The sequence below is a fragment of the Hypanus sabinus genome, chromosome 10 (genome assembly GCF_030144855.1).
Source record: "Hypanus sabinus isolate sHypSab1 chromosome 10, sHypSab1.hap1, whole genome shotgun sequence".
NCBI lineage: Eukaryota > Metazoa > Chordata > Chondrichthyes > Myliobatiformes > Dasyatidae > Hypanus > Hypanus sabinus.
The window spans coordinates 79,778,173-79,790,538 of record NC_082715.1 but is presented as its reverse complement, the minus strand read 5'-3'; the positions used below and the strand labels follow the sequence as shown (position 1 = coordinate 79,790,538).

General features: G+C 44.7%; 1 protein-coding gene across 2 annotated transcripts in view; it reads right to left on the bottom strand.

The window, feature by feature from the left end:
- The window catches only part of LOC132400800 (solute carrier family 35 member F3-like), an 88,554-nt gene that overhangs the window by 31,289 nt on the left and 44,899 nt on the right, over window positions 1-12,366 (bottom strand). The window contains exon 1 of one of the 2 annotated variants that reach the window (XM_059982181.1): window positions 1,197-1,491. The exons of the other annotated variant lie outside the window; for it this stretch is intronic. Within the exon in view, the coding sequence (XP_059838164.1) occupies window positions 1,197-1,272 (76 nt within the window). The 5' untranslated portion in view covers window positions 1,273-1,491. Of the gene's footprint in view, window positions 1-1,196; window positions 1,492-12,366 lie in introns of those variants that run through there. 2 annotated transcript variants of the gene reach the window in all.

Sequence of the window (12,366 nt, the reverse complement as noted above, 5' to 3'; positions counted from 1 at the left end):
AGGCAGATACACTAGGAACATTTAAGAGACTCTTAGATTAGGCACATGGATGAAAGAAAAATGGAAGGTTATGTGCTGTGTAGGAGGGAAGTGTTAGATTGATCATGGAGTAGTTTTTATCGGTCAGCACAACATCGTGGGCAAAGGGCCGTACAGTGTCCTACAGTACTGTTCTATGTCCTGTACATTACAAATGTTTTGTAATAAACTTGTTCTTTAGTGCTGCTGTTATAATTGTTGATGATAACAGTGTTTTTCATACATATTAATATCAATGTGTTTGTCATACTCTGTGCAGACTGACACCAAGTGTGGTGCACCTATTAACTCCCTGATTAGTTAGCACAGAGGAGATGGGCTGAAGGTGCTGGTTCCGTGCTGTACTCTACATACCAGTATCACTGATATATACGTTAGAATCACAGTCACACTGTTATCACTGATTGACATGATCACAACATTAGGCATTTTTACCAGAATATTCCCGGAAAACGCGGTGTTACCACATCTTAATACAGTGTCAGATTGTCAGACTCTCTAATGTATCAGTTTGTTGCATATTAGCCTCAGTGTGTTCTGCATATCAATCTGTTTCGAACACATTTACATATGATCGATTTTATGTTAATAGCGACATACTTAACGATCAATGTTTAAGTTAATAGCATTGTATTAAAATGTTAATGAATTGTCACAACTTTATATCACCGATCAACTTGTTTTCTCATTGGATATGTAAAAAAAAATCACAGGTTAATGGTTTGCATGAGAACTCTATTTTTCACGTTAATCTTACCAGAGTAACATGTAATACATATTAATTAGTACTACACGTTAAAACGCTGTAACATAACATTAAACACGGGAGCATCACTATAGGAATGTGATTGCTGGGATTATTGGATCTGCAAATTAATGCTTTGAGTTATCGCAGTATCGCTGCGTGAAGATGCCTTTGAAGCACAGAGATAAATGCCTTATTAAACGTGATATTACCATAATAATGGCATTCTCGCAGAGCCGGACTCCAGAGTTGGACGGAAACTGCTCCGAAGTCGGAAGACCATTCGCTCATCGCCCCTAACGCTATTGTTTACCTGTGTGACCTCAGACATAAACGCTGATGAATCCCCAGCCACCCCCCTCCCCGGCTGCCTCACGCTATCCTCAACCCCATTGTAATTCTAGCTACAAACCTTTCACTTCAGTGAGGGTCAGCACCGGACTGTTGCAGGCGGTGAGGGGAGCGACCCTGGCCGAATGTTTCTTCATCCTGATCCCGGCTCAAGGGCAGATTCCGAGCGAGTGCAGCCCGCATACCACTGACCGGCCGAGGAGATGCAGTCTACAGCCTTTCGCAGTCACCCTCTTCGGCGTCTCTCCGTGTGCGTGTGTTTGTGTGTCCCGGTATATCACCGTGACAAACACATACACACACTGAGTGTTTGCTGTAATCAAAAGGCGTCACATAACTGGTGCCTTCTTTGGGAAGATGCGGCGCCCGGCAGCGGGGGGGAATGGTTCGTCCGCTTGGTGCAATGCTGCTAGCCCTTATCATTTCCTCCGCCTCCTTCCCTCCCTCCACTGAAGTCCTGCTCACACCAGGTATTCCAGCACTGAAGCTCGGCCTCGGCCCCCGCCCCCTTCCCTGCGGCTACCAATACATCAGACCCAGCCCACCAGCGGCGGGGAGAGGGATCTCCCACCCCTTCCCTCAAAGTGGGCAGTTCTCCTCCTGGGGTCGGGAAGACAGGCGCTGTAAACACACAACGATCCCAAATCAATCCGGGAGCGGATCTGGGAAGAACTTTTCCTCACGGGCCGGTTACTGGGAGAATGTTTATTTACAACAGATTGCCATGGTGGAGTTCAGGAGTAATGCAGGCTCTTCGGCCCAACTCGTCCAGGCTGACCAAGATGCCTCCCTCAGCTAGTCCCATTTGCCTGCGTTTCACCCAAATCCCTCTGAACCTTTCCGATTGGTGTAAGTGGCGAAGTGTATGAGGATGAATTTCTTCAGTCAGAGTGTGTGAATCTGTCTAAGTCATTGGCACAAAGGCCAAGTCAGTGGCTACAGTTACAGAGTAGGTTGACAGGTTCTTGATTAGTCGGGGTGGCAAAGGTTACGGGGGGGGGGGGGGCAGGGGAACGGGGTTGAGAGGGATGGTAGTCTTGATGGAATTGGTGGAGCCAAGTGGTATAATTCTGCTCCCATGTCTTACAAACGTAAGTGTACCTGTCTCAACCACTCCCTCTGGCAGCTCCTTGCATATACTGACTGCCCTCTGGGTGAAGAAGTTGCACCTCTTTCCCCTCTCACCTCTAACTTTTAAATCTTTCCCCTCTCACAGACAGGCATACTTTATTGATCCCGAGGGAAACTGGGTTTCGTTACAGCCGCACCAACCAAGAATAGTGTAGAAATATAGCAATATAAAACCATAAATAATTAAATAATGATAAGTTAATCATGCTAAGTGGAAATAAGTCCAGGACCAGCCTATTGTCTCAGGATGTCTGACACTCCGAGGGAGGAGTTGTAAAGTTTGATGGCCACAGGCAGGAATGACTTCCTATGACGCTCAGTGTTGCATCTCGGTGGAATGAGTCTCTGGCTGAATGTACTCCTGTGCCTAACCAGTACATTATGGAGTGGATGGGAGTTGTTGTCCAAGATGGCATGCAACTTGGACAGCATCCTCTTTTCAGACATCACCATCAGAGAGTCCAGTTCCACCCCCACAACATCACTGGCCTTGCGAATGAGTTTGTTGATTCTGTTGGTGTCTGCTACCCTCAACCTGCTGCCCCAGCACACAACAGCAAACATGACAGCACTGGCCACCACAGACTCGTAGAACATCCTCAGCATCGTCTGGCAGATGTTAATCACCATGAACTTCTAGGTTTTGTTTCCCTTTCCTTGGGAAAAAGACTGTATTTACCCTGTCCATGCCTCTCTTAATTTCATACAACTATATAAGTTCATCCCTACATTTCAAGGAATGAAGTCCTATCTTGTCCAACCTTACCATATAATCCAATATCTCAAGTCCCAGTAAAATTCTTGTAAATCTTCTTTGTACTCTTTCTGGCTTAAAGATGTCTTTCCCAAAATAGGGAGAGCAAGAGTGTTGACAATGTCTCACCGATGTTTTGTGGAGTGGCAAGGTGATGCCCCCACTCTGATACTCAGTGCCCTGTCTGAAGGACAGCATGCTAAACACCTTCTTCACTGCTCACCGTTCTTTGTGAGGGGCAGATCGTGCCTCAGGAGCCTGACATTGATGAAGGCGGAACAGTGGATGTGGTGTGGATGGATTTTGCTGAGGTGTTTGACATGTTTCCCCATGGAAGACTCATTCAGAAAGTCAGGAGGCATGGGATCCAGGGAAACTTGGCTGTGTGAATTCAGAATCAGCTTGCCCACAGAAGACTGAGTTGGAGTCAGTGAGAGTTAGAGTCAGCTAGGTGTGATACTTTTTTGTTTGACAACTGTAGCGGCCAGTTGGACAAACCAATACCACTGTTAGAGACCAAGCACGGGGAGTTATCCTGTATGACGTGACTTCAGATCCAAACAGCTGGTCCTGATCTTATCACACAAATCCTCTTCTGTCTGGAAAAACTTGAATGATTCTTCCTCTGGTTACATAGGCAGAAAGGGAAGGGGTGGCCACTAGACAGCGTAGCAGTAGACAGGTAATGCAGGAGTCCCCTGAGGTCATCTCCCTCCTAAACAGATATACTGTTTTGGATACTGTTGGGGGAGATGTCTCATCAGAGGAAGGCAGCAGTAGCCGAGTTCATTGCACCATGGGTGGCTCTGTGGCACAGGAGGGAAGGAAAAGGAGTGGGAGAGCTATAGTGATAGGGGATTCAATTGAAAGGGGAATAGATAGGCGTTTCTGCGGCCGCAAACGAGACTCTAGGATGGTATGTTGCCTCCCTGGTGCAAGGGTCAAGGATGTCTCTGAGCAGCTGCAGGACATTCTGGAATGGGAGGGTGAACAGCCAGTGGTCGTGGTGCACATAGGTACCAATCATATAGGTAAAAAACGGGATGAGGTCCTACAAGGTGAATTTAGGGAGTTGAGAAATAAACTAAAAAGTAGGACCACAAAGGTAATAATCTCTGGATTACTACCAGTGCCACGTGCTAGTCAGAGTAGAAATAGGAGGATATTTCAGTTGAATATGTGGCTTGAAAAATGGTGCAAGTGGGAGGGATTCAAATTTCTGGGACATTGGAACCAGTTCTGGGGGAGGTGGGACCGGTATGAACAGGACTGTCTGCACCTGGGCTGGACTGGAACCAATGTCCTAGGGGGAGCGTTTGCTACTGCTGTTCAGGAAGCTTTAAACTAATGTGGCAGGGGGATGGGAACAAGTGCAGAGAGACCGAGGGGTGTAAAATGAGGGTAGAAGCAAAAAGTAGTAAGGTGAAAAGTAAAAATGGCAGGCAGGCAAATCCAGGGCAAAAAGCAAAAAGAGCCACTTTTCAACATTATCGTATAAGGGCTAAGAGTGTTGTTAAAAACAAGCCTGAAGGCTTTGTGTGTCAATGCAAGGAGCATTCGTAAGAAGGTGGATGAATTGAATGTGCAGATAGTTATTAATGAATATGATATAGTTGGGATCACAGAGACATGGCTCCAGGGTGACCAAGAGCTCAACATCCAGGGATATTCAATATTCAGGAGGGATAGACAGGAAAGAAAAGGAGGTGGGGTAGCATTGCTGGTTAGAGAGGAGATTAATGCAATAGAAAGGAAGGACATTAGCCTGGAGGATGTGGAATCGATATGGGTAGAGCTGCATAACACTAAGGGGCAGAAAACGCTGGTGGGAGTTATGTACAGGCCACCTAACAGTAGTAGTGAGGTTGGGGATGGCATTAAACAGGAAATTAGTAATGCGTGCAATAAAGGAACAGTAGTTATAATGGGTGACTTCAATCTACATATAGATTGGGTGAACCAAATTGGTAAGGGTGCTGAGGAAGAGGATTTCTTGGAATGTATGTGGGATGGTTTTCTGAACCAACATGTCGAGGAACCAACTAGAGAGCAGGCCATTCTAGATTGGGTATTGAGCAATGAGGAAGGGTTAGTTAGCAATCTTGTCGTGCGAGGCACCTTGGGTGAGAGTGACCATAATATGGTGGAATTCTTCATTAAGATGGAAAGTGATATAGTTAATTCAGAAACAAAGGTTCTGAACTTAAAGAAGGGTAACTTTGAAGGTATGAGACGTGAATTAGCTAAGATAGACTGGCAATTGTTCATCCCAGTTTGGCAAAAGAATAAACCAGGGAAGGTAGTGCACCCATGGCTGACAAGGGAAATTAAGGATAGTATCAAGTCCAAAGAAGAAACATATAAATTAGCAAAAAAAAGCGGCACACCTGAGGACTGGGAGAAATTCTGAGACCAGCAAAGGAGGACAAAGGGCTTAATTAGGAAAGGGAAAAAAGATTATGAGAGAAAGCTGGCAGGGAACATAAAAACTGACTGTAAAAGCTTTTATAGATACGTGAAAAGAAAAAGATTGGTCAAGACAAACGTAGGTCCTTTACAGTCAGAAACAGGTGAATTGATCTTAGGGAACAAAGACATGGCAGACCAATTGAATAACTACTTTGGTTCTGTCTTCACTAAGGAGGACATAAATAATCTTCCGGAAATAGTAAGGGACCGAGGGTCCAGTGAGATGGAGGAACTGAGGGAAATCCATGTTAGTAGGGAAGTGGTGTTAGGTAAATTGAAGGGATTAAAGGCAGATAAATCCCCAGGGCCAGATGGTCTGCATCCCGGAGTGCTTAAGGAAGTAGCCCAAGAAATAGTGGATGCATTAGTGATAATTTTTCAAAACTCCATAGATTCTGGATTAGTTCCTGAGGATTGGAGGGTGGCTAATGTAACCCCACTTTTTGAAAAAGGAGGGAGAGAGAAACCGGGGAATTATAGACCGGTTAGTCTGACATTGGTGGTGGGGAAAATGCTAGAGTCGGTTATCAAAGAAGTGGTAACAGCACATTTGGAAAGAGGTGAAATCATCGGACAAAGTCAGTATGGATTTGTGAAAGGAAAATCATGTCTGACGAATCTTACAGAATTTTTTGAAGATGTAACTAGTAGAGTGGATAGGGGAGAGCCAGTGGATGTGGTATATTTAGATTTTCAAAAGGCTTTTGACAAGGTCCCACACAGGAGATTAGTGTGCAAGCTTAAAGCACACGGTATTGGGGGTATGGTATTGATGTGGATAGAGAATTATTTGGCAGACAGGAAGCAGAGTGGGAGTACACGGGACCTTTTCAGAATGGCAGGCAGTGACTAGTGGGGTACCGCAAGGCTCAGTGCTGGGACCCCAGTTGTTTACAATATATATTAATGATTTAGATGAGGGAATTAAATGCAGCATCTCCAAGTTTGCGGATGACACGAAGCTGGGTGGCGGTGTTAGCTGTGAGGAGGATGCTAAGAGGATGCAGGGTGACTTGGATAGGTTAGGTGAGTGGGAAAATTCATGGCAGATGCAATTTAATGTGGATAAATGTGAGGTTATCCACTTTGGTTGCAAGAACAGGAAAACAGATTATTTTCTGAATGGTGGCCGATTAGGAAAAGGGGAGATGCAATGAGACCTGGGTGTCATTGTACACCAGTCATTGAAGGTGGGCTTGCAGGTAAAGCAGGCGGTGAAAAAGGCAAATGGTATGTTGGCATTCATAGCAAGAGGATTCGAGTATAGGAGCAGGGAGGTTCTACTGCAGTTGTACAAGGCCTTGGTGAGACCGCACCTAGAGTATTGTGTGCAGTTTTGGTCCCCTAATCTGAGGAAAGACATTCTTGCCATAGAGGGAGTACAAAGAAGGTTCACCAGATTGATTCCTGGGATGGCAGGACTTTCATATGAAGAAAGACTGGATCGACTAGGCTTATACTCACTGGAATTTAGAAGATTGAGGGGGGGGATCTTATTGAAACGTATAAAATTCTAAAGGGATTGGACAGGCGAGATGCAGGAAGATTGTTTTCGATCGGGGGTATGGAGAGAAAGCAGGTACAGGGTTCTGAGTTGGATGATCAGCCATGATCATACTGAATGGCGGTGCAGGCTCGAAGGGCTGAATGGCCTACTCCTGCACCTATTTTCTATGTTTCTATGGTCCTTAAGTTTCCACGCACTGTGTCATCAACTGTAAGCACAATATCTCCTGGCAGGAAATTGCATCTTATGCATGATCATTTCTGATAGCAGGGGTAATACTCCTTGACCCACTGTTTCCAAAACAAGTTTGACATGTATTGGACTTGCTTTCATCTACAACGAGCATAAACATCCTACTTTTGAAACTCTCCTGATGGTAAGGATGGTGAGGTCTTCAGAAACAACAGATGGTTGGGTGCTAACACTTCCAAGTCATTGGGATCAAATGATTCTTTAGTAATTGGATGACCATTGGTAATACTCTCTACTTCACAAAGAACTGTGAGAAGATCCTCTTTGTCAAGATTCTGCACCTTCATGGCAGAACTGAAAACTTTTCTTACCGACTTGATCAATCTCTCCCATGCTCCTCCATGATGTGAGCCAGCCAGGGGGTTAAAAATTCACTTAGTTTCTTTCAGAACAGGACATCAAAGTTGGTCACATTATCAGAACACAGTTCATAAACCTGTCCTCGACTTGCTATTGAAGTGGATTAACAAAGGAATCTGTGTCTAAAGATGCCACCTCAATGTGAACAGCTCGTATAGCTAGACAGGTAAATATGACCCATATCTCTTCACTGTACTCCTTCTGCTCTTCACCTCAAAAGCTGGATTTTCCCATGATACAAGCACTGTGCTCTTCAATGGAGCTACCCTGGATTTTCCCATGATACAAGCACTGTGCTCTTCAATGGAGCTACCCTGGATTTTCCCATGATACAAGCACTGTGCTCTTCAATGGAGCTACCCTGGATTTTCCCATGATACAAGCACTGTGTTCTTCAGCAGAGCTACCCTGGATTTTCCCATGATGAAAGCACTGAGCTCCCGCAAACACAGGGTATGCAACAATAGGTAGGTTGGTCATTACCCTGTAGCCATCTCCACTCGCGTCTGTGAAGCAGAGTAACCGTGCAACAGTAACTTCATCAAAATGCAAGGTTTTCAAACATTTAGCAACCTTGAAGTCTTCCGATTGACAAAGTTCTCCAGCCAACTTGTCTACTGATGAGCAACTATAGCATCATCCCAACCAAGCCCTTTCTTACATACACAGGTCTTGTAGGATCTTCTTAGCAGATAACACCTACTGGACTCAAAACTCCTGAGGGGTCATAGATGGAACTAATTATGGGGGGGACTCCCCCGCCTCTGGTGAGTGGCCTATCTTGGATCATAATCTTAAACTTGAAAGTATCAGATTGAGTGCACCATTGCACACCCAGTATCCTGTCACCAAAGGTATATCTTGATCCAAATCCAAATCATCCATGTATTTGACTCTCTGCTCTTCTGGTATTGCAGATAGCATACTTTGCATGTTGCTTATCCAATTTGTGAGTCGACAACTGCCTTTGACACAAATGGATTCAAGGTCATGATAGAGAGACACTACTTCCTCAGAGGACACTGATATCAGACAGTCATCAACAAGGAAGCAATGCAAAACCTTATCCACCATCTCACGGCTAAATTGCTTTTCTTTGTCTTCTGCCCACATCCTAAGAGTGGAATTGGCAAAACTCGGTGATGAAGTTGTTCCAAATAGATGTACCACCATTTTAAATTTCACCATATCTTGGCTGAGGTCATCATCAGACCACCAAAGAAAACTGAGTAGGTCTGTTCTGGGACCCCTACTCTTGTGATTTTTATGAATGACTTGGATGAGGAAATGTGGGTTGGTAAGTTTGCAGATGAGATGAAGGTTGGTAAGATTGTGGACAGTGTAGAAGGTTGTTGAAGGTTACAATGGGACATTGACAGGATGTAGGGCTGGGCTAAGAAATGGCAGATGGAGTTTAATGTGGAAAAGTGTGAACTGATACACTTTGGGAGGTTGAACCTGAAGGCAGAATGCAGGGATAATGGCAGGATACTTAACAGTAGGGAGGAACAGAGGGATCTTCAAAGTACAATGTAATTTATTATCAAAGTATATACTATATATTACCATATATAACTGAGATTCATTTTCCTGCGGGCATACTCTGCATATCCAAGAATCAATGAAAGACTGTACCAACAGGACAGACAAACAACCAACATGCAAGGGGCAACGAACTGTGCAAATACAAAAGGAGAATAAATAAATAAATATTAAGTCCTTGAAAATGAGTCCATAGGTTGTGGAAACTGTACAGTGATGGGGCGAGTGCAATTGAATGAAGTTATGGCACACACACAAAATGCTGGAGGGACTCAGCAGGTCACACAGCATCTATGGAAAAGAGTACAGGCAATGTTTTGGGCCGAGACCCTTCAGCAGGACAGGAGAAGAAAAGATGAGGAGTCGGTGTTAGAAGGTGGGGGGAGTTGAGAAAGAGACACAAGGTAAAACTGGGAGGGGGGATGAAGTAAAGAGCTGGAAAGTTGATTGGTGAAAGAGATACAGGGCTGGAGAAGGGCGAGTCTGATAGGAGAGGACAGAAGTCTGATAGGAGAGCTGGGAAGTGATTGGTGAAAGAGATACAGGGCTGGAGAAGGGCGAGTCTGATAGGAGAGGACAGAAGTCTGATAGGAGAGCTGGGAAGTGATTGGTGAAAGAGATACAGGGCTGGAGAAGGGCGAGTCTGATAGGAGAGGACAGAAGTCTGATAGGAGAGCTGGGAAGTGATTGGTGAAAGAGATACAGGGCTGGAGAAGGGCGAGTCTGATAGGAGAGGACAGAAGTCTGATAGGAGAGCTGGGAAGTGATTGGTGAAAGAGATACAGGGCTGGAGAAGGGCGAGTCTGATAGGAGAGGACAGAAGTCTGATAGGAGAGCTGGGAAGTGATTGGTGAAAGAGATACAGGGCTGGAGAAGGGCGAGTCTGATAGGAGAGGACAGAAGTCTGATAGGAGAGCTGGGAAGTGATTGGTGAAAGAGATACAGGGCTGGAGAAGGGCGAGTCTGATAGGAGAGGACAGAAGTCTGATAGGAGAGCTGGGAAGTGATTGGTGAAAGAGATACAGGGCTGGAGAAGGGCGAGTCTGATAGGAGAGGACAGAAGTCTGATAGGAGAGCTGGGAAGTGATTGGTGAAGGAGATACAGGGCTGGAGAAGGGCGAGTCTGATAGGAGAGGACAGAAGTCTGATATGGGAAGTGATTGGTGAAGGAGATATAGGGTTGGAGAGGGGGGAGTCTGGAGCCCTGAGGTAAAATATGGTCAGCTGGAAAAGGATATGAATTCAAAGTTTTATAAGATGCTGGTGAGGCTTAATTTGGAGTTTTATGTGTAGTTGTAGTCACCCACCTAAAGAGAGATTTCAAGATTGAAGGAGCATGGAGACAATTTACAAGGATGTTGCTGGGACTTGAGGACTTGAGTTACAGGGAAATGTTGAATAGGTTAGGACTTTATACCCTGAAACGTAGGAAAATGAGAGGAGATTTGATTGAGGTATACAAAATTATGAGGGGTTTACATAGGGTAAATGCAAGCAAATGTTTTCCACTGAGATTATGTGAGACTAAAACTAGAGGTCACAGGTTAAACATGGAAAGTAAAATGTTTAAAGCGATATAGGGGAACTTCACTTAGAGGGTGGTGAGAGTTTTGGACAAGCTGCCAATGGAAGTGTGGATGTGGGTTCAATTTCAACATTTTAGCGAAATTTCGACAAATGCATAGATGATGGGTATGGAGGCCTATGTTTCATGGATGGGACTAGGTAAAATTGGCACAGACTGGATGGGCTGAAAGGCCTGTTTCTGTGCTGTAATGCTCTATGACTCAATGGAAAACTGTTCTACAGTTTTCAAAAATGTAGGTGATGTTGTGGATGGTGTAGAGGACTGCCAAAGGATACAGCAGGATATAGATCAGCTACAAATTTGGACAGAGAAATAACAGATGGAGTTTAATCTAGCCAAATGTGAGGTGTTGCACTCAGGAAGATAAAATGTAAAGGGACAGTACATTAATCAAAGTTTAAAGTAAATTTATTATCGATGTATAAGTTACCACGTACTCCCTTCAGATTCATTTTCTTGCAGGCATTTACAGGAAATTAAATAAATACACTAGAATTCATGAAAAAAAACTATACTTAACAAAGTCTTACAATGTGTAAACGAGGACAGATCACGCAAATAGTCAATAAAAAGTAAATGACACTGAATTGTAGAGTCCTTGAAAGTGGGTTCATAGGTTGTGCAGTCAGTTCAGAGTTGAGGTGAGTGAAATTATCTGGTACAGGAACCTAATGGTTGTAGGGTAATAACTGTTCCTGAACATAGTGGTGTGGGACCTAAGGCTCCTGCACCTCCTGGCCGATGGTAATAGCAAGAAGAGGGCATGGCTTGGATGGTGGGGTCCTTGATGATAGATGCTGCTGTCTTGTGGCAGCTGGTCCATGCAAATGTGTTCAGTGACAGGGGAGGGCTTTGACTGTGATGGACTGGACTGTATCCATCACGTTTTGCGGCCTTCAGCCTCAACAGTGTTAGTGTTCAGAAGGACCGGATCCATAGCTCCTTGGAAGTATCTGCACAGATAGAGAAGGCATACAGCATGTCTGCCTTCATTTGCTATTCTATAGTTGGTAAGTTATCATGCTACTATTTTTGCATGGTAGGGGGATTAAGGATTATGGGGAAAAGGCAGGTAGATGGAGATGAGTCCATGGCCAGATCAGCCATGATCTTATTGAATGGCGGAGCAGGCTCGATGGGCCGGATGGCCGACTCCTGCTCCTGTTTCTTATGTTCCTATGTTATGTAGCTAGATAGGTCACATCTGCAATATTGCATTCATTTCTGGTTGCCCCATTATGGGAAGAAAGTGGAGGCTTTGGAGATGGTGCAGAAGGATGTTGCCTGGATTGAAGGGCAGGTGCTATAAGGAGACATTGGACAAACAGGTTGTTTTCTCTGGAGTGGCAAGGCTGAGGGGAGACCTGATAACGTTATTGAGATAATGAGAGGGGTGGATAGAGTAGACAGACGTATCTTTTTCTCAAGGTCGGAATGCCTAATAGCAAAGGGCAGGCATTTATGTTGAGGGAGTTAAGTTCAAGGAGATGAGACAGGCAAGTTTTTTTACACACAGAATGGTGGGTGCCTGGAATGCACTGCCAGGGTGGCAGAGGGGGCAAATGCAACAGAGGCATTTCAGAGGCTTTTAAATTGACACGTCAGTATGCAGAATAGTGCAGGGAAAG